Below are 27153 nucleotides of genomic sequence, written 5' to 3'. Positions count from 1 at the left end.
ACTTTTGAACTTTGAAGCAGTGGCGAGTCTAAAAGATAAACTCACATGGTTCACTATTTAAGTGAAATATATAGAACTGAAAAAGTAAAAAAAAAAAAATACTAGTAGTGAGTCGGATCGTATAACCAACAAAATATTTAAAGTTCTTAAATAAGCAGAATGCAACATCCTCTTTTATACTATATTTATTTCAATAAACCCAGATTGATTAAATCTTCGATGTTTATCTCCGAAAGCACGTTGTAGAAACTTATGATTTCGATGTTGGAAATGTCATTTTTTTGCAACTATGCTCTTCTATTTTCTACTTTTTAATTAATATGATAAAAATTCATACATGGTGGTTCTGCCACGTCAACAAATGCGAAGGGTGAATCAAATGCTTGAAATTTGAAAATGATTGTAATGAAAATATTAAACAAAGACCAAAAGATAAAATAAAAAATCAATTGTCAAATTGTCAAATATATTAACAGTGAATAAATAATAAAGGTTTTGGAATTCGGTCATTTGGAACTTGGAAAACAATAAAAAAAATGTCATTTGACAAAACGCTTTAGTTTAAACAAAAAGTTTCATTTGGTAGTACGAGCGTTTATCTTTTAATTTAAACAAAACGTTCCAAATCTAAAAGTTACTTCATGTAACAATTAACAAAACGGTATTGAGCTTTTGAAATCAATTTCCATAATTATCCTTAAAAATATATTTATATATTTATTTATTTTTAATCAATTGTCATTTTATGCAATTTTATATATTTCAAAAGCTTCCAGCTGTTTTTGTCAAACACTCATATAACAAATAAAAGTCTCCGCTACCAACTACCCACTACCAGCTAGCCGCTATCTGCTTCCAGTAACAACTACTTTTGCCAAATATGCACATAAATTGTATGTCTCTCTTTCTCTCTCTCTCTCTCTCTCTCTCTATATATATATATATATATATATATATATATATATATATAAGAAGTGAATCTTAGGAATAGTAAACATGATACTTTTTTGGCAAAGTATGCCCTTTCTTTATGGTTATTTGTTTTATTCGAGCCTTTTTTGTATGGGGGCATTTTATGCATGTTCAATTTAGTCTCTTTTGTGGCTGGTCTTTGTAGTGGGCATTTTATGTTATTTTCTATAATGTTGGTGTGCACGTGTTGTTCTGCGTTTCTTCACCGCTTACTCATCCAATCGGAGTCGGATTAGTGGTACGTCTTCTCCTCCCCTTTCTTCTCATCCAGAAATACCCACAAAGATGTTTGTTGGTACCGGGCCACTAGACGACCTCCTCCACACATGTGCTTAGAGTATTCACCACCACCATCAGCCTACCATGGCTCTTCCGTCGGGGTTCGGATTTTTCATTGAGTTGTCGGATAAGATCGATAGGGAAGAGGGAGAAGCAACAACACACATCGGCTGGGACGTAGTCGAAGCTTGAAGATAATAGCAAAGCCGACATACCGTCTGCCTCCTCCTCTATTGCCTGAAATCATATATTTAAGAAACCCTAAGGCGGTGATGCTCTCTGGAAAGCCCAATCCCCCTACAAAAACTCTTTTTTATTAATCCCTTGCCTCTTTCGTTGTGGTTTTCTGTAACACCCAAAATCTGGAAGGCCAAGAAAGGAAAAAAAACCCTAATTTTTAGGGGCGACTCGGCGAGTCCAAGTAGGAACTCGACGAGTCCGAGCGGGATCCGGGTCGAGGAGTAAGTTACCAACTCGGCGAGTCGGCCAAGTGGACTCGGCGAGTCTGGTCTGTGCGAGGAAAACCCTAAATTCGGGACTTGGAGCCTATTTAAACGTCTCATTCTCTCCCCTAGGGTTCCTTTACTGCCTCTCTCACCTAGAATACGGACTCTAAGCCTCCATTATTGTGCATTCAAGTTTCCAAGCCATTTTGGGAGTGGTTTGAAGGAAGAAGAAGAAGAAGAAGAAGGGGAAACATTGAAGCTTCAAGGATTGGCCTTGGATCTGAAGTTTGGGGAAATTTTCTGAGTCATTGAAGGTAATAAGTCGTTTCTTTCCTTTAGATCTTCTTTGGTTGTGAGATTTGGGGCTTTTTAAGCCATGGATAGTTATCCATTGGAGTTACAAGCTGGATCTGGAGTTGCTACTTCAGATCTAAGTGTATTTTGGTCTTGGAAAGCATTAAGTTTCAGTCCTTGAGTTGATTATGGAGCCTCTTTGCCTTAAACCCTAGTTTATGGTGTATTTTGCCTAGATCTCCTTCTCTATACGTAAAGTTTGCAACTTTACGTGAGTAATAGGCTTGGGAAGGGTAGATCTACAGTTTGGAGTCCATGCATGACTCAAAAGTCCTCTGCATGTATCGAGATCTGAATGGACTCGGCGAGTAGCATGAAGATTTGGAGGAACTCGACGAGTGGGATGAATAGATCGTCGAGTCAGATGAAGATGGGCAGGAACTCGGCGAGTTGGAAGAACAACTCGGCGAGTCTGTTGAAGGCTGTCTTGGACTCGACGAGTCTATTCTTGGACTCGGCGAGTCAGGTTGCGAAACCCCAAACCCTTCGAGTTTAGACTCGAATCAGTGAGTCGATTGGAGACTCGGTGAGTTGGCCAGTTCAGGACTCGGAAATCGGTAGGCTCGGCGAGTCATGGACTGACTCGGCGAGTCGAGTCGCGATAAGAAGGACTCTGAACATATGAACTCGGCGAGTCACTGGGGTGACTCGGCGAGTAGGGTTGACCTGGAAGGTTGAATTTTGACCAGGACTTTGACTTTGACCAGAGTTGACTTGGTAGTCTTTCGGGGGTCAGTTAGAATCAGTGTTGCATTGTTATTGGTAGCTCGTGGAGCGGGTGGAGCAGGAGTTCAGAGAGTTGTCGGGCAGCGGCTAGTGGAATCATCAACAAGTTCAGCCAGTGCAGGTGAGTTTCCCTTTGTATGAATGGGTCTACGGCCAAAATGCCGACCCATGTAGTTATGAGTAGAAGACCCGGGGGCTAGCCCTGGGCACAGTATGCTAGTATGATATTCGGGACGAGGTCCAATGATAGAGGGCGGGTGCCCAAGGAATGGTTTATGTGATAGTTTATACTTGTTGTCTGTGTGATACTTGTATGTGCCTGGTAGGGAGGTGAGTGTGGGCGAGGTCCCGTATCTCACCAATAGCAGAGTGTGGATGGTGTTCCACATCTCAGTAGCAGCAGATCAGGGGCGAGGCCCAAGTTAGGGAAGAAGTGAGGGTGGGCTGGGCCCGTACCTCACTATCAGCAGGAGTATGGACGGGGTTCCATGACTCATCAGTAGCAGGACAAGGGCGGGGCCCAGAGATAGGCGAGGCCTTAGGACAAGATCCGTTAGTATGTGTTTAGCTTATGTGATGTGATGTGATATGTTTATGTGCCATTATATGTTAGTGGGCGAGGCCCTGTGACAGGCGAGGCCTAAGTGAAACAGATCTGTATCCGAGCAGGGCTCGAAGCCAGGCGGGGCCTGGAGTGGCGGGACCGTTGTAGCAGGCGAGGCCCGAGGTAGGGGGCGAGGCCCAGGATAGCGGGTGTGGCCCAGTATGTGCAGTATGTGGTTATGCATGGTATGTGGTAGGGTGGGGAACTCACTAAGTTTCGTGCTTACAATTTTCAGTTTTGGTTTCAGGTACTTCCGGTAGCGAAGGGAAGAGCTCGGGGTGATCGCATGGCACACACCATAGTTTAGACAGCCTGGGAATGTTTACTCTGATAACGAATATGTATTTTGTAAACTAATACTCTGTTTATGTTTCGAAATGATGAATTTGCTTAAAGTAATGTTTTATTAAAAGAAATTTTTAGTCTTGAATTTCCGGACGTTACAAGTTGGTATCAGAGCCTTGGTTTGAGGGATTCGGACATGCTCTCGGGTGTGTCTGAACTCAAACCGAGAAATTGGTATAGAAGTTTTCAAAATGAAAAGACAGTTTTGTAAAAGAGGGTTTTGGGAAAGAAAACAGTTTTAGAAAAGCAAAAGTAATTCAGAAAGTAAAGAACTTTGAAAAGAGAAAAGAGGTGAGGTGCATGCAATCAGCCGATGTGACATCCCCAAAATCTCGGCCAGAAAAGACCGATTTCATTTATGCTTTTTAAAATAATTTTCAGAGTAAATCCTTTTAATTTTAAAAGAGATGCGGAATTTGTTCCCAAAAACAAAACATGATAAAATAGATATTTATCAAAACATTTCATAAAGAAATATGATTTCATTTCATAATCAAAAGTCGGGATGTCATGTTCCGATACAGATCATAAAGCATAAACGATAGCATTACAAGTCTTTCAACAAATATATACATATACAGACTTGTAAACAAAACAACTTGATGTTCGCCCATCTTAAGCTCTTGCGCCACTTCCTGTAAAATAAATCAACTGAGTGGGTCAGGCTTGGGAGCCTGGTGAGCATATAGGGTTTTCAACCCACAATAAATAATTTAATTAATTATTATCAACCAACAATAACCCAGTTACCCATTCCCGTTATTCTCACTTTATGTCCCTAAAATAACTAACACAAGGGACCTAGTCTAAGAATATTTCATCGGGGCGACTACACATGCTTCGGGGGTTCCTCAGCAATATAAGTCAAATAAGGCAACCATGGGGGGATGGAATACAGCGAATGAGCACCCAAGTTCATTAACACCTACAGGTTATGAGCCTGCTAGCGTTCCACTGGACTGTCTAGAAAAGTCCGTGGTCATCATCTAAATTCCGCTAGATAACTGGATCAAAACAACATCGAGGCCTCTCATCTGTTTATTACACACCAACTATCTACCCATATTCTACCCAACATATTAGTAGATAAAATATACATTTTTATACGTAGTTTCAAAACCTGTATAGCATGCTCAATCAAAACATTTTTCACATAACAGATGAGGCACACACACATAACACGTATTTCATTGAGAAATAATCAGATCTATAAGATAGAAGAGAGTGGGTATACATTCACATATATAACAACAAAATATATACACATAGCACGTATTTTATATAAAATACTTCATAATATTGTGTTGGAATGAAAGTAACTACACACTCACTTGATCAGAAGATGATCGGGCAGCACTACGGCTTGCAGAAGAGGTGTTTCTCCGTAGATCTGGAAGATCTTCACAAAACCGGGCTCCTCGCGGGCAGCGTTTCGGCTCGGGAATAACGCTCTTCGGGATTCTCGGGGCTTCGGATCTTGCTTCGGGGCTCGGGAATATTACCGGGGCTTCGGGGTATAAACGGCACGCAAAACGAGGCAAAGGGCTAGAGAGAATGAGGGAATTTGCAAAAGAAAAGAAGCTGCTTCGGACCTCCTTTTATAGCCTGATCCTCGGGGTTACGCGGGGCGTAACTTCGGGAGTACGCGGGGCGTAGTGCTTCGCAGATCGTCAACGCTTACGTCATCGGTCCCCTTACGTCACTGCATACGACTCACTACTCCGTAGAACTCGAGTGCCCTACGCTGTACGCGGGGCGTACAGCAGTACGCGCTGCGTACTTCGGATAGACCGCCTCGCTTCTCTTCGGATAATATCGGAGTTTAAATTTAAAATAAATATTAAATATTTATTAAAACTTCAAAAATTCATATCTCCTTCATACGAACTCCGTTTTCGACGTTCTTTATATCCACACGAAGGTCAGACCATAATCTACAACTTTCATTTAGACTCCATTGGCTAATTTTGACTTTTATTTTTATTATTTATTTTTAGAAGGCCGGGACAGAAAAACTTCGTTATAAATTCATAACTTCTTCGTCTGACGTCCGTTCTCGCCTAAATTTTCATCGTTTCGCTACTAACAACGAGATCTTCGATTCTCATTTAGATTGTTTCGGCTAAAAACCGCTCGATCTCAAATCGAGTATTCGGGCTGCATACTGCCACGTCGAAACTTCAGAAAATCATAACTTCCTCATACGAAGTCAGATTTGGGCGTTCCTTTTATGCACGCTCTCGGTTTAACGAAATCTACGACTTTCATTTAGATTGTTAAGGCTAAATATCGCTCTATCTTAAATTCATATTTTACGTCGCTCGGCGTCGTACCGGTTCTGTCTCGAAACTTCGACAGGTCATAACTTCTTCGTTATAACTCGGATTTTGGCATTCCTTATATCTCTGGAATCCTTGTTTCAACCACTACAACTTTATGCAAAGATATCGGGCGTATCTCACACTTTAATTTTGACGCTTATTTCATTCTTAATTCATTAAATTATAAAAATCAAGAAAATAAACACATAAATCACATAATTCACAAATAATACATTCTTATTATTTCAAGTTGAGTTACAAAGGTTAACCTAGACTATTACATTGCTAAAAATGGCAAGCCCAGAAACACAGGCGTTACAGCCGAGCTCAAGTAAGTACCCCAAAATACCCATACAAGTTTATGATTTGATTATCAGTTGATAGAACAACATGCTAGATTAGGACTAAGGATCTAGGGATGATGCCTTATGTGCCTATTATATGTGTTTTGAGCTGCATGATAGTGCTGATTAGACAGTGGTAGGATAGCATGTCTAGGTTATGCATGAGTTTATGAGTTTGTGTTGCATGCTAGTTCAGTTTCTTGCTATGTGGATATGATTGCTTGAGTATGTTATGATTAGATTTTCCCCTTGTTCGAATGTTGCTTGCTTTGTGCATTGTGAGATTTTGAGTGATGGGAGTTAGCCATTAAGTGGATACGCCACGTCACATGTGATCAGGGTTGAATAATCTCAGAGTGCTGGATTTGGTCCTATTGCGCAGCTCTTGTTTGAGTCCAACCGTTGTAGGGACGAGTCTTTTACTTGAAGGATTATCTGAGCCTCGTCACATGTGATGGTATCCAAGTGATGGCTAATTGGCATCACAAGGAGACCTTCAGCAGCTGAAGACTGGTTGGAGTTGAGTCAGAGGTTTTCCTAGGGTAAGCCTAGGATGAGATAGTGCTGGGAGCAGTAGTAGAGGACAAGGGAACTGGTGGAGTCAAAGCAATTCTGGAGGAAAGTACGAATAGATGTGGAAGGTAGTATGGGCCCGTACTACTGAAATCAGAGGATCCGTACTCGATTCGGGAAAGGTCGAGACAAGACCGGGAACCTGGTAGGGTGTGTTTGGTCTCGCATCAGTGATGAGTATTCTGATAGTGGTTGTGGTATATTTTCAGCATGGTGACGTTGCGAGAGAGACCAGCGGGCGGATCAGGCGCCGGAGAGGGATCAGGCTCGGGTACAGGGGCCGAGCAGCTCGAGGAGCAAATGAAGGAGTTGATATCTGCCGAGGTTACGCGCAGTATTTTGAATCAAACTCCTGTGATCTTTGGCACGGTCAAGGAGGGTATATTGGAGATTTTGGATGAGAGGCTGGGAGCCTTCCGCACTGAGATGATGGCTTGATGGGAGCGCGTACCTTGACATTTCGGGAGTTCAGGGCTTGCGGGGCACCAGACTATCATGGGGCTAGAGACCCCATCGCTAGCAGCAGATGGTTGGCTGATGTTGCCAACGCATTCCGTACGAGTCGGTGCCCTAAGGGGGACAAGGTCAGGCTCGCTTCCTGTCTTCTGAAGGACAGAGCGAGGGATTGGTGGGAGGAGATTGGTCATGCTTTGGGGTATGATGCCGCGTTGGACGCGATGACTTGGAGCGATTTCTCATCAAGGTTCAGGGCGGAGTTTTCGCCGATTATTGAGGTGCAGCAGTTGGCACGGGAGTTTCAGGATTTGACGCAGACCACTGAGACTGTGGCGGAGATCACCGCCAAGTTCAGGGAGAGGGCTCTTCTTGTACCGCAGTATGTCGCGGATGAGGAAATGAAGAAGGCCTGATATCACGAGATGTTGAGGGCTGACATCAGGGAGTTCGTGAGCAGGTCCGGCTGTAAGACGCTGGAAGATATGATTTCTCAAGCCAGGGAAAGGGAAATTGATTTGGAGCAGATTCGGAAGAGGAAGTCGGATGAGGTTCAGGTGGCCACGAGTTCAGGCAAAAGGCCCAATGGATCGGATTCGAGATCGAGGGATTATCAGGACCGCAGCCGATGCGGGAAGTGTGGCAGGGCGCACGGGGGCGCGTGCAGGAGTGGTAGCGGCGGTGAGTCTGGCTGCTTCAAGTGCGGTCGGACTGGTCATTTTAGCAGGAATTGTACAGCTACCACGACCCAGGGATCAGACTTGATATGTTTTCACTGCAATCAGCGGGGCCACAAGAAGGCCTAATGCCCCAGTTTGTTTTCAGCAGGACAGGTGATGGCACCTGCCCCTGCAACTTTGAGGATCACGGATGGCCGTCAGGGTCGGGCAGAGGCGCCTGCGGTAGGAGGCAGAGCTTTTCAGATGACTACCTTAGAGGCGCGATCAGCACCGGACGTTGCAGGTATGCGATCTCTGTTTTCAGTTCTTTTATTTGTGCATGATTATCTTGTTATGGCTCTGCATCATTATCGGTATGAGTATTTTATTTCTGAGCAATTGATTGTGATCGAGTTATATGCCATCTGCATACCTTGGATATTGGATTGGTAGTTAAGGTATGGGTTCTATTGGAGAAGGTTACCTAGGATGCAGTAACTGTAGCATGTCTGGGAAGGACTTGGTATGTCTCGCTAGATCGGAGTTGTATAGTGTTAGAAATGGATTGGTTAGATCCCTAGCTATGGTAAGCTTGGGTACCTCAGCAGATTGATTATGGAATGGTAGCAAGGATTTCTTTTGAGTATTGAGCATCAAGGGGTAAGCAGGATCGAAGTGGGGGAGAATCCTCCGAGTGTGCAAAGGTAGGAGCACGCAGACCCAGAATGAGTGCGTGACCTCCGAGAAGGAAAAGAAGTGGTTCAGCGTTTGATGGATTGAGGACTTCAGGGTTGGGAGTTTGAGAAACTCCCCATCAGCTAGTGCGTGTGATGGAAATGGTTAGTACATGGTTGGGAATTCAGGTTGTGGATCGCCCGTAGGACTCGAGGGAGTCGAAATGAGGATATTGAGAGCTAATGGCATATGGGTGCTTTCGTAGTAGAAGTCAGTAGTAGAAAGTGATGTAAGACTACGGGGCAGCCGTAGCATTCACTAGCAGTCAGTGGTGGAAGTGTTGTAAGACTACGGGGCAGCCGTAACATTCACTAGCAGTCAGCAATGGATGGTGATGTAAGACTACAGGTAAGCCGTAGCATTCCTTAGTAGCTTCGTTAGCAGAGTTGGGGCGAGGCCCTTACCTCCTAGTGATCAGATAGGGATCAGGAATGGTTAGTGGGTGAGGATGTTAGGGAGTCTGCCTATATAGCCCTAGAGAGGTGAGACCTTGGGAGAGGCCGCTCCAGGATATAGTTGGGTGAGACCTGTGGGCGAGCCCCGTATGAGAGTAGCAGTATTGGTGAGACCTAAGAGCAGGGTTGCTCAGTAGTATGGTTGGGTGAGACCCGTGGGCGAGGCCCGAGCGAGAGTGATTAGACTAGTGAGACTAGAAGGATAGAGGTGGGTGGGACCCGTAGGCGAGGCCCGTGAGTTTTAGCAGCACAGGTGGGACCTGGTAGGGACCTTAGTGTCAAGTTAGGGGATCGGGGATCCCATGATTGTAGTTCCTGAATGGCAGAATAGATTGAGCAGTTATAGGTGGTCGAAGTTCTTCGGAAGTTGCTGGGAGCGACTAGGGGAGGTGTTGGGACTAGCTACCGGTGGGCGCCGGTAATCCAGATATTGATAGGTTGGTAAGGACCAGAGTGGTCTCAGTTCATCCGGAAGGCAGATGAGGAATAGCGGAATTTCCAATCAGTAGTAGTCCGGGTAAGCGGTTTATGGTGGAATTCAGTTAGTTGAGTCGAGGGGTGCTCGACACCAAGTTATGACAAGAGAGGAGTGTCAGTGGTTACTGGCGGTGATGACCCGTGCTGGTTTTAGCAGGAATAATGGATTGTTGAAGATAGGATCTTCACAGTGTCAGAGGAGATAGTTGTTTTTGGAGCATCGCCTTGGGAAGGCAATGGAATTGCGTGAGGAAAGAAGGGGTGAACCCCTATAGGTTCAGTTGCAGTACTCGGAGAGTACCAGAAGGATTGTCAGTTAAGTAAGTTGTGTTTCTAGAATGTTCAGGGTCAGGGCTGACCCGAGATGATTATCCGCAAGGATTGACGCTAGTCAGAATGACCGGGCGGAAGACTAGCGAAGATAGGCAGCTGGTGTTGGAATAATTGATGGGGTATTGGAGGCAGATCACAGGCGGTGGGCCATAGCAAACTTCGAGGATGAAGTTTAGTTTAAGTGGGGGAGAGTTGTAACACCTAAAATCTGGAAGGCCAAGAAAGGAAAGAAACCCCTAATTTTTAGGGGCGACTCGGCGAGTCCGAGCGGGATCCGGGTCGAGGAGTAAGTGACCAACTCGGCGAGTCGGCCAAGTGGACTCGGCAAGTCTGGTCTATGCGAGGAAAACCCTAAATTCGGGACTTGGAGCTTATTTAAATGTCTCATTCTCTCCCCTAGGGTTCCTTTACTACCTCTCTCACCAGAATACGGACTCTAAGCCTCCATTGTTGTGCATTCAAGTTTCCAAGCCATTTTAGGAGTGGTTTGAAGGAAGAAGAAGAAGGGGAAACATTGAAGCTTCAAGGATTGGCCTTGGATCTGAAGTTTGGGGAAACTTTCTGAGTCATTGAAGGTAATAAGTCGTTTCTTTCCTTTAGATCTTCTTTGGTTGTGAGATTTGGGACTTTTTAAGCCATGGATAGTAATCCATTGGAGTTACAAGCCGGATCTGGAGTTGCTACTTCAGATCTAAGTGTATTTTGGTCTTGGAAAGCATTAAATTTCAGTCCTTGAGTTGATTATGGAGCCTCTTTGCCTTAAACCCTAGTTTATGGTGTATTTTGCCTAGATCTCCTTCTCTACACGTAAAGTTTGCAAATTTACATGAGGAATAGGCTTGGGAAGGGTAGATCTACAGTTTGGAGTCCATGCATAACTCAAAAGTCCTCTGCATGTATGGAGATCTGAATGGACTCGGCGAGTCCTTTGAGTGGACTCGGCGAGTAGCATGAAGATTTGGAGGAACTCGACGAGTGGGATGAACAGCTCGTCGAGTCAGATGAAGATGGGCAGGAACTCGGCGAGTTGGAAGAACAACTCGGCGAGTCTGTTGAAGGCTGTCTTGGACTCGACGAGTCTATTCTTGGACTCGGCGAGTCAGGTTGCGAAACCCCAAACCCTTCGAGTTTAGACTCGAATCAGTGAGTCGATTGGAGACTCGGTGAGTTGGCCAGTTCAGGACTCGGAAATCGGTAGGCTCGGCGAGTCATGGACTGACTCGGCGAGTCGAGTCGCGATAAGAAGGACTCTGAACATATGAACTCGGCGAGTCACTGGGGTGACTCGGCGAGTAGGGTTGACCTGGAAGGTTGAATTTTGACCAGGACTTTGACTTTGACCAGAGTTGACTTGGTAGTCTTTCGGGGGTCAGTTAGAATCAGTGTTGCATTGTTATTGGTAGCTCGTGGAGCGGGTGGAGCAGGAGTTCAGAGAGTTGTCGGGCAGCGGCTAGTGGAATCATCAACAAGTTCAGCCAGTGCAGGTGAGTTTCCCTTTGTATGAATGGGTCTACGGCCAAAATGCCGACCCATGTAGTTATGAGTAGAAGACCCGGGGGCTAGCCCTGGGCACAGTATGCTAGTATGATATTCGGGACGAGGTCCAATGATAGAGGGCGGGTGCCCAAGGAATGGTTTATGTGATAGTTTATACTTGTTGTCTGTGTGATACTTGTATGTGCCTGGTAGGGAGGTGAGTGTGGGCGAGGTCCCGTATCTCACCAATAACAGAGTGTGGATGGTGTTCCACATCTCAGTAGCAGCAGATCAGGGGCGAGGCCCAAGTTAGGGAAGAAGTGAGGGTGGGCTGGGCCCATACCTCACTATCAGCAGGAGTATGGACGGGGTTCCATGACTCATCAGTAGCAGGACAAGGGCGGGGCCTAGAGATAGGCGAGGCCTTAGGACAAGATTCGTTAGTATGTGTTTAGCTTATGTGATGTGATGTGATATGTTTATGTGCCATTATATGTTAGTGGGCGAGGCCCTGTGACAGGCGAGGCCTAAGTGAAACAGATCTGTATCCGAGCAGGGCTCGAAGCCAGGCGGGGCCTGGAGTGGCGGGACCGTTGTAGCAGGCGAGGCCCGAGGTAGGGGGCGAGGCCCAGGATAGCGGGTGTGGCCCAGTATGTGCAGTATGTGGTTATGCACGGTATGTGGTAGGGTGGGGAACTCACTAAGCTTCGTGCTTACAGTTTTCAGTTTTAGTTTCAGGTACCTCCGGTAGCGGAGGGAAGAGCTCGGGGTGATCGCATGGCACACACCATAGTTTAGACAGCCTGGGAATGTTTACTCTGATAACGAATATGTATTTTGGAAACTAATACTCTGTTTATGTTTCGGAATGATGAATTTGCTTAAAGTAATGTTTTATTAAAAGAAATTTTTAGTCTTGAATTTTCGGACGTTACAAGTTGGTATCAGAGCCTTGGTTTGAGGGATTCGGATATGCTCTCGGGTGTGTCTGAACTCAAACCGAGGAATTGGTATATAAGTTTTCAAAATGAAAAGACAGTTTTGTAAAAGAGGGTTTTGGGAAAGAAAACAGTTTTAGAAAAGCAAAAGTAATTCAGAAAGTAAAGAACTTTGAAAAGAGAAAAGAGGTGTGGTGCATGCAATCAGCCGAGCTCAAGTAAGTAACCCAAAATACTCATACAAGTTTATGATTTGATTATCAGTTGATAGAACAGCATGCTAGATTAGGACTAAGGATCTAGGGATGATGCCTTATGTGCCTATTATATGTGTTTTGAGCTGCATGATAGTGCTGATTAGACAGTGGTAGGATAGCCTGTCTAGGTTATGCCTGAGTTTATGAGTTTGTGTTGCATGCTAGTTCAGTTTCTTGCTATGTGGATATGATTGCTTGAGTATGTTATGGTTAGATTTTCCCCTTGTTCGAGTGCTGCTTGCTTTGTGCATTGTGGGATTTTGAGTGATGGGAGTTAGCCATTAAGTGGATACGCCACGTCACATGTGATCAGGGTTGAATAATCTCAGAGTGCTGGATTTGGTCCTATTGCGCAGCTCTTGTTTGAGTCCAACTGTTGTAGAGACGAGTCTTTTACTTGAAGGATTATCTGAGCCTCGTCACATGTGATGGTATACATCTATAGTTATTTATTAATTTGTAATTTATTTTTTCAAATAGGTTCAAAACGTTTCACCTAATAAAAAACACATTAATATGCATTTTCTCTTAAAAGTTTTCTATTTGTAAAATATTTAACTATAATATATCATTTTATTAGTTGTTTATAAATTCAAAATCACAACTAAATAATTTGTTTTCGCTTCTTGTGTAAAGTTGAAGAGTATTATAATTATATGTCGTTTTAAAATGTTTCAGTTTTTGAAAACCGAATTATAAAAACCGATCCAACCGAATTGTATTTTGATCGGATCGGATCGGATTTGATTTTGGTTTGGACTATTCGGATCCATGTTTTGAAAACCAAAATCAATTTGGATTCACTTGATTGGATCGGATCAAACCGATCCATCCAAACGAACACGCCTAGAACTAGCAGCAGAATCAGAACGAAGTTGAGCAGCAAAATGTAAATGGTGAGCAGTATTTTTTTAACTTTCCAAATCTAATATGCAAACGAAAACTCCATATTTTTTTTGTAATATTGCTTGATGATTTATTTCTGTTTTGCAGGTCCATAAATCGTAGTGAACAAGGAATGCCCCATGGTGATTTAACTCCCATGTTGATTATCTTAATGTAATAGTTTTATTTGAAGAACAAAATGTGTTTTGGCTTTATGTTTTCAATCCAAATATGCAATGTGACTTTACGTTTTGTCATTTGTGGGTATTTAATAAATTATGTTTTTTTTCTATTAAGGATTGCTTGAAAATAGAAAATGTTTTTTTAGTTTTTCTTCATATTTAAGGTAAAGAGTGGCCCCCAAATGGGGTTTCTGATTAGGATGAGTGATTTACATATATGATAAATATATTTTTATTGATATGTTTTGCATTTTAATTTAGGTATGAGGGATCTTTCCAATTGTGAAAGTGCAGTTGTTGATTGCATACTGCACAACCATGGTAAATGCCCTGCCCTGTAAGATGTAAGTATGATGTTTATTACTTATATCTTGATTCCCATGTTGTTTAGTTCGTGGACACAATTTTTTTTTTTTTTTTGCATTATATTCATCTATCCCAAGTTTTAAACCTAAAATGAAAACAAGCAACTAATGTGCTAATGCTATAAACAGTAGCCAATTGTCACTAAACTAGTGGTTCCATAAGGTGATTTGTTAAATAAAAGTAACATCTGTATGGTGTGTAGTCGTTAAAATCCTTCCAATACATATGACATAATAATAAAATTTGATGTTAGTTACTATTCTTTTAGTCTGTTTTGACACTTTATTTAAATTTCTAGGATGGGCACAATGAAGCGTATCGGGCTAAGGCTATGACGCGGCTCCCATATACATCAGGTATGTTATCTTGCTGTTATGAAAATCGTTTTAATTGTTTAATTAATCACATTTATGTATGTTTATATGTGTGTCGTTGTGTTTGGATGTAGCTTGTATATTTTAAAGTAGGACACCCCTTAGGAACAGTAAAGTTCCTAAGGTTTTGACAAAAGTGGTCCCTATTTATGTCAATGTGTTCATTTCCGTCTATTTTCTATTTTGTCTTTGCAGTTGGTTCTTTTGTGTCAATATCTATATTGTGTTTTTCTGATCCAATCAAATTCGGATTTGTGTACATGGTGACTTCACCCACCCTTTTCTATCCGGTATATTCCACAATCTCAGAAACCCACAGCCTTTATCTCAATCCTTCCTTAACCTGTAGAAGTGATTCAACACTACCATCACCACTGGCTGCTCCAAACACTACACCAACTCATTATGCTCACTCTTCGACCTCTCACCACCTCTTTCCAAACCATTTGTCTTAGTGAAGATGTTCATAAATACTGCAGATGTCGCCGTCCACCTCCACCACCACCATCGCCGCCGATATCATCGCATCTCCTCTATTAAAATCTAGAATTTTCATCAGCAAATCCAAAGAGGTAAGGTTTTTTATAACTTTGTTACATCCTAAATATCATAAAGGGGTGTTATGTTTCTTTCTTTTTCTAGGGTTTATGTATTCTTTCTGCTTGATTTCGCAAGAGTGATGGCTTTGGGTGTGGATTGTGGTGGTTGTAGGCTGGTGAAAAGGAGCGACATAATTATGTGTTACGATGTCTGTCTTTCCCCTACAAACCATATGGGTTTGCTCCTTTATCACCTTCTACCAGGATTTAACTGTTGATTTCAATTGTACACTTTCACACTCAAATTTTCTAACGTAGGTCACTGTTTGTTTGTTTGTTTTTTTTTTGTTATATAAATCTCTATAAAATTAGAAAAGTTAAAGGATCGCCTTCCCAAACAATAAACTCGCCCCATGCTTTGAAGGTTAGGTTTATGTTGGATGATTTTGATAAATTTATGAAATTTGTGTTTTTAGTCACAATATGAAAAGATTCTTTAAAAGCATCTAATATTTTCCCATTTATAGATTCGATTTGTTGTTTTCATTTTATTAAACAATAATGTAAATGTAATTTATTGGTTTTCTCGTTATATTTAAATTATTGTTGGACTATTTCTTTAAAATGGAATGAAAAAAAAAATACATCTATTGTCCGACCTGAATATTTTATTTAATCATATAATCGGTCGCTGCTCTCATCTCTAACTGACAATACATATATTGATGGTGTGTTTGGTAAAACTAGCGTATAGTTGATAGTAGAAAGGTGGAGTTTTTATTTGTTACATGAATATTTGGCAAAATTAGTTGAAAACTTATAAATAGTGTAAAAAATATAAAAGGACAACTGTTTAAAATCTATATAAATAAATATAATTTTAAGTGCAATTCTTGAAATCGATTAAAAAACTCAATAATTTTTTCTTAAACGCTACATAAAATAGCTTTAAATAAAAAAAAAATTTTAAAAAAAAAAAAAAACTCGTACTCACAAACAAATATTTTTATTTATATCGTTTTTTTGTTATCAGTTACTAAAAAACACTCAAACGGTCAAACAAAATCCATATAAATATTTAATAGTCATAATCATACCACCCCTATGCAACTATAATTAGCATATGCTCCAATAAATTATTATTTGTTATATTTGAAATGTTGTTTTGGAAACCGTCGAGTGTAAAGTGGCAAAACACCAGAGCGTATGCATTGAAAATCAACATATGTTTATACCTTTCGCATTTGATAATTTTGGTTTTCTCACGTCAGAGATGGTGAAGCTCTTTCAACAGAGGCCAACAGATCATGCATATTAATGTTATATCTCCTAAATCCACAAATATTATTTTCAATAGAAATTAGTTTTGTCATCCAGAAAACAACTAGCAGGGCATATTGCCCGTTTGAAATTAAAAACAAAATGACGATGAATTCACATAAATTAAATATGAATTTCCAAGATAATACTTGGAATATATTACTATTAGTCTTATTATATAATTTGAGTAAGGGTATTTTTCTTGTAAATTTATTCTTTACAATACATCTTCTGATGGTGAACCTACAATTAAAATGCCCAAAAAAATAAAACCCATCTTAAAATCTTGAAATCGCAAAAGAAAAAATGAAATCAAAACTTACTAAAATCCATTAACTTGTAGCTTCATCTTGAATTCGGCTCAACAAATCAACAACTTCATTCATAGTAGGTCGTAATTTGGGCGCTTCAGTAGTACAAAATGTAGCAATCTTGAAAAACTCTAAAACCTGGCTCTCTTTTAAATCTTGTTTCGATATACTAACATCCACCATTTCCATTTCCCGATTTTGCGACACCATTTTTGTAGCCCATTCAACTAATCGAATCTCTTTTCCATTTTCACCCTTCATTGGCCAATTCGGACGCCTAGAAGTGGCAATCTCGAACATGAGTATCCCAAAACTGTATACGTCTCCGGTGACAGTTGCCAAAGCAGCCCCATAAAAATACTCTGGTGGCATGTATCCCATTGTCCCGGCTACCTGAGTCGAGACATGGGAATGCGAGCCCTCAATTCTTCGAGCTAGCCCAAAATCCGCAATATGAGCTTCGAATTCCACATCTAACAAAACATTACTAGCTTTAATGTCTCTATGAATTATGGGTGTATCCAAATTATGCATAAATGCTAGTCCTTTTGCTACTCCTTTGATGATATTGATTCTTGTACTCCAAGATAACGGTAACCTTACTGTTGACGTGTCATTCTGGGCTGATGACGTGTCGTAGAGCCATTGGTCGAGGCTACCCTTTTCGATAAACTCATAAATCAGGATCCGATCCGTACCCGTTGCGCAGTACCCGAAAAACTTAACGATGTTTTCGTGTCGGATTTTTCCGAGTGTCTCCATCTCAGCCCGAAACTCTCGGTACCCTTGGAAGGCGTCGGCGCCGAGCTTCTTCACGGCGACGGTGACACCGGAAGGGAGGTTGGCTTTGTAAACTAACCCAAAGCTTCCGTCGCCGACGATGAGATCCGGAGAGAAATTTCGAGTCGCCTTGACCAGGTCGGACATCTCGATCTGATTTAACGACTGGTCAAACAGCTGGCTCTCGGCGACGCTAATGAAGGAGGTTGATGTACCGAGATTGGGTACGGTTCGGGTCGCTCTGGTTCGGGGTCGGGATTCAGGGTCACGGCGGCGATTTCTGGTTGTCCGGCAGATGAAGTAGAAGAAGCAGATGAGGAGGGAGATGATAGTGAAGCTGGCCATGGCGGCGAGCACGGCTTGGAGGGTCGGATCCATGATAGTTTAGAGAGAGAAAATTGGGGGATTTTCGTGAGAGAGAAAGGGGTTTCAGTGGGAAGATGGAGGAACAGAAAGTGAGCCGCCATTAACGGGAAGAGAGGAAAGACGACGGAGTCAACGGGTGAGAAGGAAGACAAATCATTGAGAATTGATGATTGAATATATTCGGATTGTAATACACGGTGAACTCATTTTCAAATGTATGAAAATAAGAAAATCAAAATGGTTGAAACCCAAACACTTTCTTTTTCTAAACTCTATAAATAATCATTATTTGCTTCATTTAAATTAAATTCAGAAAATATTAGTAAAATGTCATATACAATTCAAGGGTATAAAAGTAAATCTAATTTACTTTTGTCCACTTCTTTGTCATCATACTCTAATTACATTTCTCCCTTCCAAATGTTGCGATCATGACACCTTATACATTCTCGTACCCCATGAGTCCATCCATAACAATAATATTGATAATATAGAAATGAAAAGTAAATTATATCTTAGTTTCAAATAAAGACAAGCAAATAAACAACAAAAGCATTTCGCTATCACCTTGGCAACTTTAACGCGGTGTACATTGAAGTGGCATGTGCTCTTGGAAGACTTGGTCCAACTCTATTTTTCAAAATTCAAAGTAATATTTCAACATTTTTTTTCTGTAACTTTTTATCATTGTTTATATTTTTGTGAAAAATTTCCAAATAGTAAATTTATAAGATTATGCTATGTTCTTCTTATGTTCTATTAAGTTGTATACGGTTAAATTTAAGCTAAAATGATAATGATGTATATATGGATAAATATAAAAATCCACTGTTTTTACTTTTTTTTTTAACTTTTCAAATCCTGCAACTTTGCGATTTGAAACCTTTTGTTTTTTTATAATGAACATTGCTAACTTACAACATTTTTCATAATAATTATGCTCCCTATAACATAATAATTATTATCTTACTAGCATAACACTTATGTTCCCACTAGCTTTGACATCAGGGGCGGAACCAAGGGGATCTCGGGGTAGCCCGGGATACCCCTCAAATTTTTTTCGGCTGTGTAATTTTTGTTTACATATCCCTAAAAAAAATCGGTATAGTGTATATATGTGCATTCCTCCACTTATAAACACAAACAAACAGTTGGTCTGCTGGTTAAGGCTTTGACTTATTCAAGCAAAGGTCTCGAGTTCTATACTCGCTTCTTACATATTCCTTGTTTATTTTTGTTTTATTTTCCCAGCTATTTTATCCCACATCACTAATCACATGTAAACTCAGCCATTTTTTCTATTATATAAACCTGGTATGCTCATGCTTTATTTGATATCTACTTTGAGTCCCACACCGATTGAAGTATCAAAATATACTTCAACTTCATGTTTATATAACAAGACTTGAGGTTAGCTAAGGATTTGATTAAGATTTGGGTTTAAAACTGAAACCGAACCCGGGAAACCCAAGTACCCTGGGAAAAAATTAGGTTACCCTAAAAAAAAATTGGGATACCCCTGTACTTTGATCCTGGCTCCGCTACTGTTTGGCATGTATTCAGAAATCAGTTGGACTTCTAGAAATCAATACTTATTGACTTCCTTTCCAAAGTTTAGATTTCTGATATGAGATGTTTTGATAAGACTTTATATAGGCTTCTCAAACTCATACACTTTTCCTTAGATAGCTCACATGTGTGTCTAAACAATTCTAGAACTTATAACAATAAATCTCAAATGTTTAGACCTTTTGCCATTTCTCACAATTCGAACTATGAAGAAGGATGCCGATCATAATCAAATTTGAGAATGCAAATATCACAATTTATATCTCCTTAAAATTTATTCAGTGAAATCGTTTCCTCACAATCATTTTCATGAAGCGAAGAGAAGCCTTATGACACTTAGATTTTATGGTGTATGTGTTCCTATCTATGTGAATTTGCCAAAACATAATCATAAGACAAGGTTTGTGACAAATCCAAACTTATATGGATTGAACTTGTTAAATCTTAATTTCTTACCACCTGACAGCACAAGGGTCTACCATGTCTTCCAAGTTGTTAAGCAGTTCACCCATACTGATCAATGAAACTTCCATTGATCCAGGTGCTTTGCTTTATGCAAACAACTTAGAACTCATAGAACTCACATGCATAGTCAACTTTTAACTAGAATGAGCACATAAATAAGAATATGTCAACATGATAGTTTACAAACCTCAAGACATGTGCTAGTGATAAACAATAGGTTTTAGTCTTGATTAGTTCTTGAAACTTTTCCAAGATCTTTAAGACTCTCACTGACCTCTTGACATATGAGATTCTTTTGTCAAGAACTATTCCATGACAAACAAATATTCAAGAGTTAGTGCAGATTCTCATCAAGATAAACACTTCACACAATTGGTCTTAGTTGATCTTTGTTCTTTCCAAGACATCACAACTTACCAATTTCAAATGTACAAGAGAAAAATATTTTACTCTACATTTGATGAGTGTTATAAACCTTTCTTAAGATTATGTCACTCAAGGTTACAATCTTGGAGTATGACTCCAAGACTTGTTTTTGGAATGAAGTATGACTCGTCTTCTTGAATTAACCATTTCAATCAATTCACGATTCCTCTTCTTAGCCACGTAAATGCACTAAGATATCCTTGGAGAATCAATTGTGATATGGTTTTCTATAATCATTAAGATGATCATTAAAAAAGATACTAAGGTACTCTCCCATCTTTTCAAATTGGTGAAACTTTTATTTTTCTGCCTAATTTGATTCTTCTTATTCGTTCTGCCATACATTGAAACTTTTTCAATGTTTTAGAATTATACTTAAACTTGTAAGCATAACCATATTTACTTACTTTCAGTAAATCATGACGAATAGTCTTACCAATCTTTGTAGTGTACCTGACCAGCGCACAACCAAGTGTACCGAATCTCCTAGTCCTTCACTTGATTCACATATTCATGTGAAGAAGGAATTAGTCTTAATTTCCCAAAAACAAAGGTTCTCATTCATCACACATTACAATTGGCATGATTCCAAGTTTCTATCCAACTGAAACTTGGGTGATGAGAATATTTCCTTATTTGGCAAATTTTCGACACTACCACAAACGAAAGAATCAAATTCATATTACTAACATACAAACATGCGAACATCAATTTTCACAAATGTCATTGCAAGGACTTATAATAAAAATAAAACAAAATTTTATTTATTTATAAAATGCAGAAAGACTTTTCATTACAATGCAATTACAAATGAAAACAATGTTACTACATATTTCTAAGCAATCTATCATAACTCTTAAGCAGCAGCTCAAAAATCTGATCATCAAACCATGCGACTGAAATCCATCTTCGCGACCAAATTCAACATACTCTTCCTTTAAGCTTCCTTCATTTTGCATGATCCTACAAAACATCAAAATGCAACCTTGTCACATCATGTATTAAGAATAAAAAATTAGGAACTTAATAGAGTTAGATAGTAAACTTACCTGAAGTAGAGTCAAACATTTTGATTCTACCTTATCTCAGATTTGTCAGCTAGTCAGGGCAGCTTCGCTTCCAATGTCCCTTCAAATGGTAGTAGAAACATATGAACTCTTTGGGAATGGTACACAAGACTATCTCAGACTCGGCCTTTCTCTTTACCATTTGGTCAAAAGATTTGACCATGGCTGATCCTTTTCCATTGGGAAGAGAATGCTTTTATGGACTTCCAGTGTTACCATTGTCAATGTCCATGGAAGTTTGAGAAGTAGATATTCCAATCAAATTTGCTTTTCCAGTGTGCCAAATCAGTAATAAGAAAATAGGTAAGATCAATAAGGGTCATGTTGTGGTCTGTCACATAGTAGTCCTCAATGAACTCACTACATGACTCGGGAAGTGATTGAAGAATCCAGTCAACAACCAACTTCCTCGAGACAATGACACTCAATACTCTCAGCCTATCAATATGTGACTTCATCTCCAAGACATGAGTATACACCTGTCTTCCATCTTGATGTTTCATTGCAAGTAGGGCTTGAGTGACCTTGAACTTTTCAAGTCTTCAAACTTGTGGGTTAGGGAGAATAATTGGAGGAGGTGGAGGAAGTGAAGTATGATTTCCATTTCCACGATCCAATCGTGGAACATCATCTTCAAGAGGGGAGCTTATTCTAAAAGATTTGGGAAGACCATAGTTGTCTGAACTAGACATCATGGGAGAAATTCAAGTTAGTTGATCTCAGTCCTTAATATAACACCCAAATGAAATATTAAGGCTAGGACCCAACACAATATTTTACAATTCGGAAGAGGGATACCGAAATCCAATTGTAAAATATTTGAAGGTAGGTAAATGACGATTTACCAATTTCCACCATGAAAAACAAAATTGATTATTAAGTTTTAAATGGCTTGAAATTCCAAGATCCTTTGAGATTCATTGAAATTTTCAATGGCATGTTTAAATCTCGATTGTGCCCTTTAATTTTGTGACTGGGATGTCGAGGATCACAAACAAGGTGTGAATAACCATGCAAATTAGCTTGGTACACTTTAATGTTACAGCCACCTAATCAATGTGTCGGTTAACCACACACGCTCCATCGATCTATGATGAACATCAAGCTATCCTTTGCCACGCACTGTCAGTCCCATATTAGTGTGTCGGTTAACCACACACGTTCCACTAACGACTTAACAAGGTGAAAAGTGCAATTTCATGGGATAACACCATATTCACATTTTTCCTAAAGTAACTAAGCTTGGAAATTTAATAAAAGTTTAGTTACTTTATAATTATCATTATACTTATAATGAGAATTAATGTCCTATCCTACCTGTTCTACTAACGAACCTCCACCAGTCAAGGAAGCGATGGGTGAGAGTGGACATCCATTAAACTTCCATTTTATAGGCAGTAACCTTATACCCCCTTATAGACCAGCTTCGTGAATGAGGCCTACTGTAACATCCTGAGTTCAGGAGTGCAAGTTCAGGGTTCAAAGTGAAAATGTGAATGGGCAAATCGGCGAGTCCATGGGTGGACTCGGCGAGTAGGGTCGCGATTCTGGTCGCGTGTTAAGTGGCCAACTCGGCGAGTCCATGTGTGGACTCGGCGAGTAGGGTCGCGATTCTGGTCGCGTGTTAAGTGGTCAACTCGGCGAGTTGGTGCTGTGTGGAGAAAACCCTAATTTCGGGGGATGAGCCCTATATAAAGGACATTATACTCTCTCCCCAGCCTCTTTGCCCTCTCTTGAAGTCCAGAAAACCCTAATGCGCGTTTGTGAGTGATTTGAGAGCATTTGAACCTTGGAGAAGAGATTTTGGAAGAGATCTTGGAGAGTTAAGAGGCTTGGAGTAAGGGGATTTGCTAGGATTCAGATTTCTCTTCTGTTGGAGCTTCCTTTTGAGGTATTATTTCATTGCTTGGGCTGTTATTCATCTAGATTCATCATTTTGGAGTATTTGGAAAGAATAGTTTGTGATATTTCGAGTTTGGAGGTTAGATATGGGGTTGCTACCTCAGATCTGGAATGGAGAAGGTCTAGAGTGCATTAAAGTCATTGTTCTTGAGTGATTGGTGAAGCCATCTTGTCCCAAACCCTAACCCTAGAGTATTATATGCTTAGATCTCTTTGGATTCACGTAAAGTTTGCCACTTTATGTGATGGATGGGTTGTAGAAGGGTAGATCTATGGTTTGGATCATCTATATGGCCTCGAAAGCTTCTGTATGGATTAAGATCTAGGGGTACTCGGCGAGTCACAAGGGTGTACTCGGCGAGTTACTTGAAGATGGGCAGGAACTCGGCGAGTTGGAAGAAGAACTCGGCGAGTTGGTTGAAGGTAACCTTGGACTCGGCAAGTTTGGTCGAGAGGTCCTAACCTTCTTCTGGTTGAGCCGTGAATCGGTGAGTCAAGGGAGGACTCGGTGAGTTAAGTGCAAGGGGACTCAGAGTTGTGGGACTCGGCGAGTCTCGGGGTGACTTGGCGAGTTGAGTCGCGGATTGGGAAGTTCTGAACATGGAGACTCGACGAGTCAGCGGGTTGACTCGGCGAGTAGAGTCAGTCGGGAGGTTGACTTTGACTTTGACTTTGACCAAGGGTTGACCAGTTGACTTTCAGGGGCATTTTGGTAATTATTAGCTATTGTTTCTGAGTTCAGTGTTTTGGTGTTGGCTAGTGGTGGAGATCGTGTCAGTGGTCGGAGCAGCTTGGTCTTATCTCTTCAGTCAACAGTTGCAGGTGAGTTATCCTCACTATATCGACAGGGTCTACGGCACCAAGGTCGTCCCTTTATCGGATTGTGATCTGTGTATCGTTGTTATGTTATTGCTTTGCTATGTTGCATCTCGTAGTTAGGATGGTTTATGCTAGTGACCGGTTAGGTCGGTATCCTGGTTAGGATGATGTTATGCTATGTGATCTGCTAGATCGGTTTGATTGGATGTGAATTGTTATATGATTGAATGTTTATGTGCACATGGTTGTTGGACTAGGGTTAGGTTGAGGCGGGTCCTACTTTGTGCTGTAGGCCAACATACCCAGGGCGGACCGGTTATCCCGAAGGCCCAGCGAGCGGTCCGGATAGGTTGTAGGCCCCAAGAGGGCGGACCAGACGTGTCGAGGCTCGGAGAGTGGACCAGGCCGACTGAAGGCCCAGTGCGGGCGGACCAGTCATACTGTAGACTTAGAGAGTGGACTAGGTGGATTGAAGGCCCGGTGCGGGCGGACCAATCACGCTGTAGACTCGATGTATATGGCTAGACTCGGAAGGTGGACCAGGTGGACTGAAGGCCGGTGCGGCGGACCAGTCACACAGTAGACCCGAAATGCATGGATGTTTTGTGTTCTATTATGATATGGCATGTTGTGCGTGTATGGTATATGTGGTTGGTATTTTGGGGGTATCTCACTAAGCTTTCGGGCTTACAGTTGTGGTTTAATGTTTTTCAGGTTCTTCAGGAGACCGTGGCAAGGCAAAGGCGTGATCGTACCGCTCCTCATGATTATGTTTTATGATGTGGTTCTGGGAAGACTCTGATAATAATTGTATTGAAAACCTTTTTGTAATAACTTAATGAAATTGGGTTGTTTTTGAAAAGTTTAAATTGGTTGAATTTTTTTGAGCGTTACACCTACTAATGGTAAGAATGACCCTTTTACTTATACATATAATACATTAAAACTTTAATTTAATATAGCATAAGGGTTGAATTTTAACTTTTAAAATTCTAGGGTTTGGAATTAAAGTATTCAGAAGTGAGACTTTACAAATTCCAAAACTTGAGGGAAAGTTTTGAACTATTCAAAAAACTTTTGGTTTTTATAACTTATGAGTTTAATATAGGTTTTATGAAAAGACTCTTGAATTCCATAACTCGAGGACAAGTTATGGAGTTCATAAAAACATTTATGAAAAACTTTTCATGTTCCATAACTTGAGGACAAATTATGGAAAACTTTAAAACCATTTAATGACTTTTAAACATGAGACTTTTCACTTTCCATAACTTGAGGAAAAGTTATGGATTTCATCAAAAACATTTAGATCAAATATTCTAACAAAATCAACCAATTTGTCTATGATCTATGTAAACTCATAAGTCAAGATAATTCACATCAAACAAATTTCAAGAAATTAATCTAACCATATAAACTAATACAAATCTTGAAACTTTGACAATTATCTTTTAATTGGATGATTATGATCATTACCATAGCAACAAAATCAAATTTTATGAACAAAAACATTTTGTGGTAATGATCCTAACCCAAAATAGGCCAAAAAAAACTCAAAAATTTGTTGTCCGGACAGCCAACTCGTCGAGCCCCTTACTGCACTCGATGAGTCCATGACAAAATTCATCCTACTCGTCGATTTCAAGCATGGACTCATAGTTTTTAAGCTTTGAAAAATAACACATTTTGTCACACCCCCAAACCGAAACAGCGGAAACGTTCAGGGGTGGAGGACGGCATGTACAGTATCACAACAATTGCATCATAGTAATCAAAGTAAACATAACCATTACATTGAAATACAGATATTTACATCTGTTTGATACATAGTTTGTATACATAAAAAGTATAACAAAATATAAAAGACGTGACTCTATACGCTCCGTCTTCTCAAAAGCCCGCAGGAATACCTGTCTACTAATTTCCTGAAAATACAAGCGATTTTGAAAGAGTATCAGCATTAAGCTAGCGATTTCATAAAAATATTTTTGTAATAAAAACTTGTTATTGAATCTATAAAAATGTTTGTATGCTTCCCAAGAAAATCCAATATTTTCTAACATATACGTTTATTACTGAGTTCTGTAGTAGTGTATAATGTATTAATTCGTCTGTTTGGTTATCACCAACTGTATTGCTTATCGTTGTTTTGAATGAAAACCCTGGCTATCAATAGTAATGTATAGAACGTTCTATTTGAAAACCATGGTTACCACCAGTATGTATAGTAGTTTCATTACTTAAAATAAAACCATGTATTGCATGCCCTGGAATCCTCTAGTAATATATATAGTAGTTCTATTAATTAAAATAAAACTAGTGAAGAATGAAATCCCGTAAACAAAGGTTAGTTTATACTATTGTGAGTCGTATAACCATGATTGATATGACTGATGACCTCTGCGACGTTCTTTAGGCGTCGAAGGGTCTGGTATTTGTCACCCTAGGCATGCCTGCCTAACTGTAGCTAACAATTCAGGTGTGAGATTGTCAGTCCCGAATAGATCTATTCACAAATCTCATGCTCTCCCTTTAGGAGACTCTGGTTACACTTCATCAGTGTTCTAAAAGGCGCGCCATGGCGGGCGCCAAGGCGTGCCATGGCGTGAGGCGCGGCGTCGCCGTTACGAAAAGCTTCGTAACGTTGCTATTAGGCGTGGCACGTGGCAAGGCGTGATATGGCGTGCCATGGCGCGTTATGGCGTGTTATGGCGCGTGTTTTTTCGTTTGAGACACGTTTTTTTGCTCTTTTTTTATACCTTTTCTAATCGGACATACAAGTATTGTGTTTTTTATTAACTTTCTGTTATTAGTTATTGATATAACACTTCTAAAAACTAGATATATTTGATATAAATTTATATTTATGCGGTAATATAATTATAAATTAATACAAAATCGCCGCCTTACATCACGCCTTGAAAAACGCTATGGCTCGCCATAACTCGTTAAGCTTGAGGCTTGGCCTTGCCGCCACGCCACGCCTCACGCCTTTTAGAACCTTGAACTTAATGATAGGATTTATTCTGTACCCT

At 40.4% G+C, this 27153-nt stretch overlaps 1 protein-coding gene across 2 annotated transcripts; it reads right to left on the bottom strand.

Annotated features, from left to right (window-relative positions):
* Positions 1-16405: 16405 nt before the first annotated feature.
* Positions 16406-18103, bottom strand: LOC145092957 (Protein kinase superfamily protein). Of its 2 annotated transcripts, none has more exons than XM_079031069.1 (2): positions 16737-18103; positions 16406-16422 (listed from the first exon to the last, which is right to left on the bottom strand). In XM_079031069.1, exon 1 carries the CDS (start codon positions 17880-17882, stop codon positions 16746-16748), a length of 1137 nt encoding a protein of 378 aa, XP_078887195.1. In that variant the 5' UTR covers positions 17883-18103; the 3' UTR covers positions 16406-16422; positions 16737-16745. The 2 variants fall into 2 exon arrangements, with proteins under 2 accessions (XP_078887195.1, XP_078887123.1); XM_079030997.1 differs by lacking the exon at positions 16406-16422 and adding an exon at positions 16533-16656.
* Positions 18104-27153: the final 9050 nt, after the last annotated feature.

Source organism: Lactuca serriola, chromosome 1, assembly GCF_051521515.1.
Source record: "Lactuca serriola cultivar US96UC23 chromosome 1, Lser_US96UC23_V15, whole genome shotgun sequence".
NCBI classification, from domain to species: domain Eukaryota; kingdom Viridiplantae; phylum Streptophyta; class Magnoliopsida; order Asterales; family Asteraceae; genus Lactuca; species Lactuca serriola.
This window is presented reverse-complemented; position numbering and strand designations above follow the sequence as displayed.

Coding starts and splice junctions, on each gene's coding strand:
- LOC145092957 (XM_079031069.1), bottom strand. CDS start 17,882: ATGGATCCGACCCTCCAAGCCGTGCTCGCCGCCATGGCCAGCTTCACT.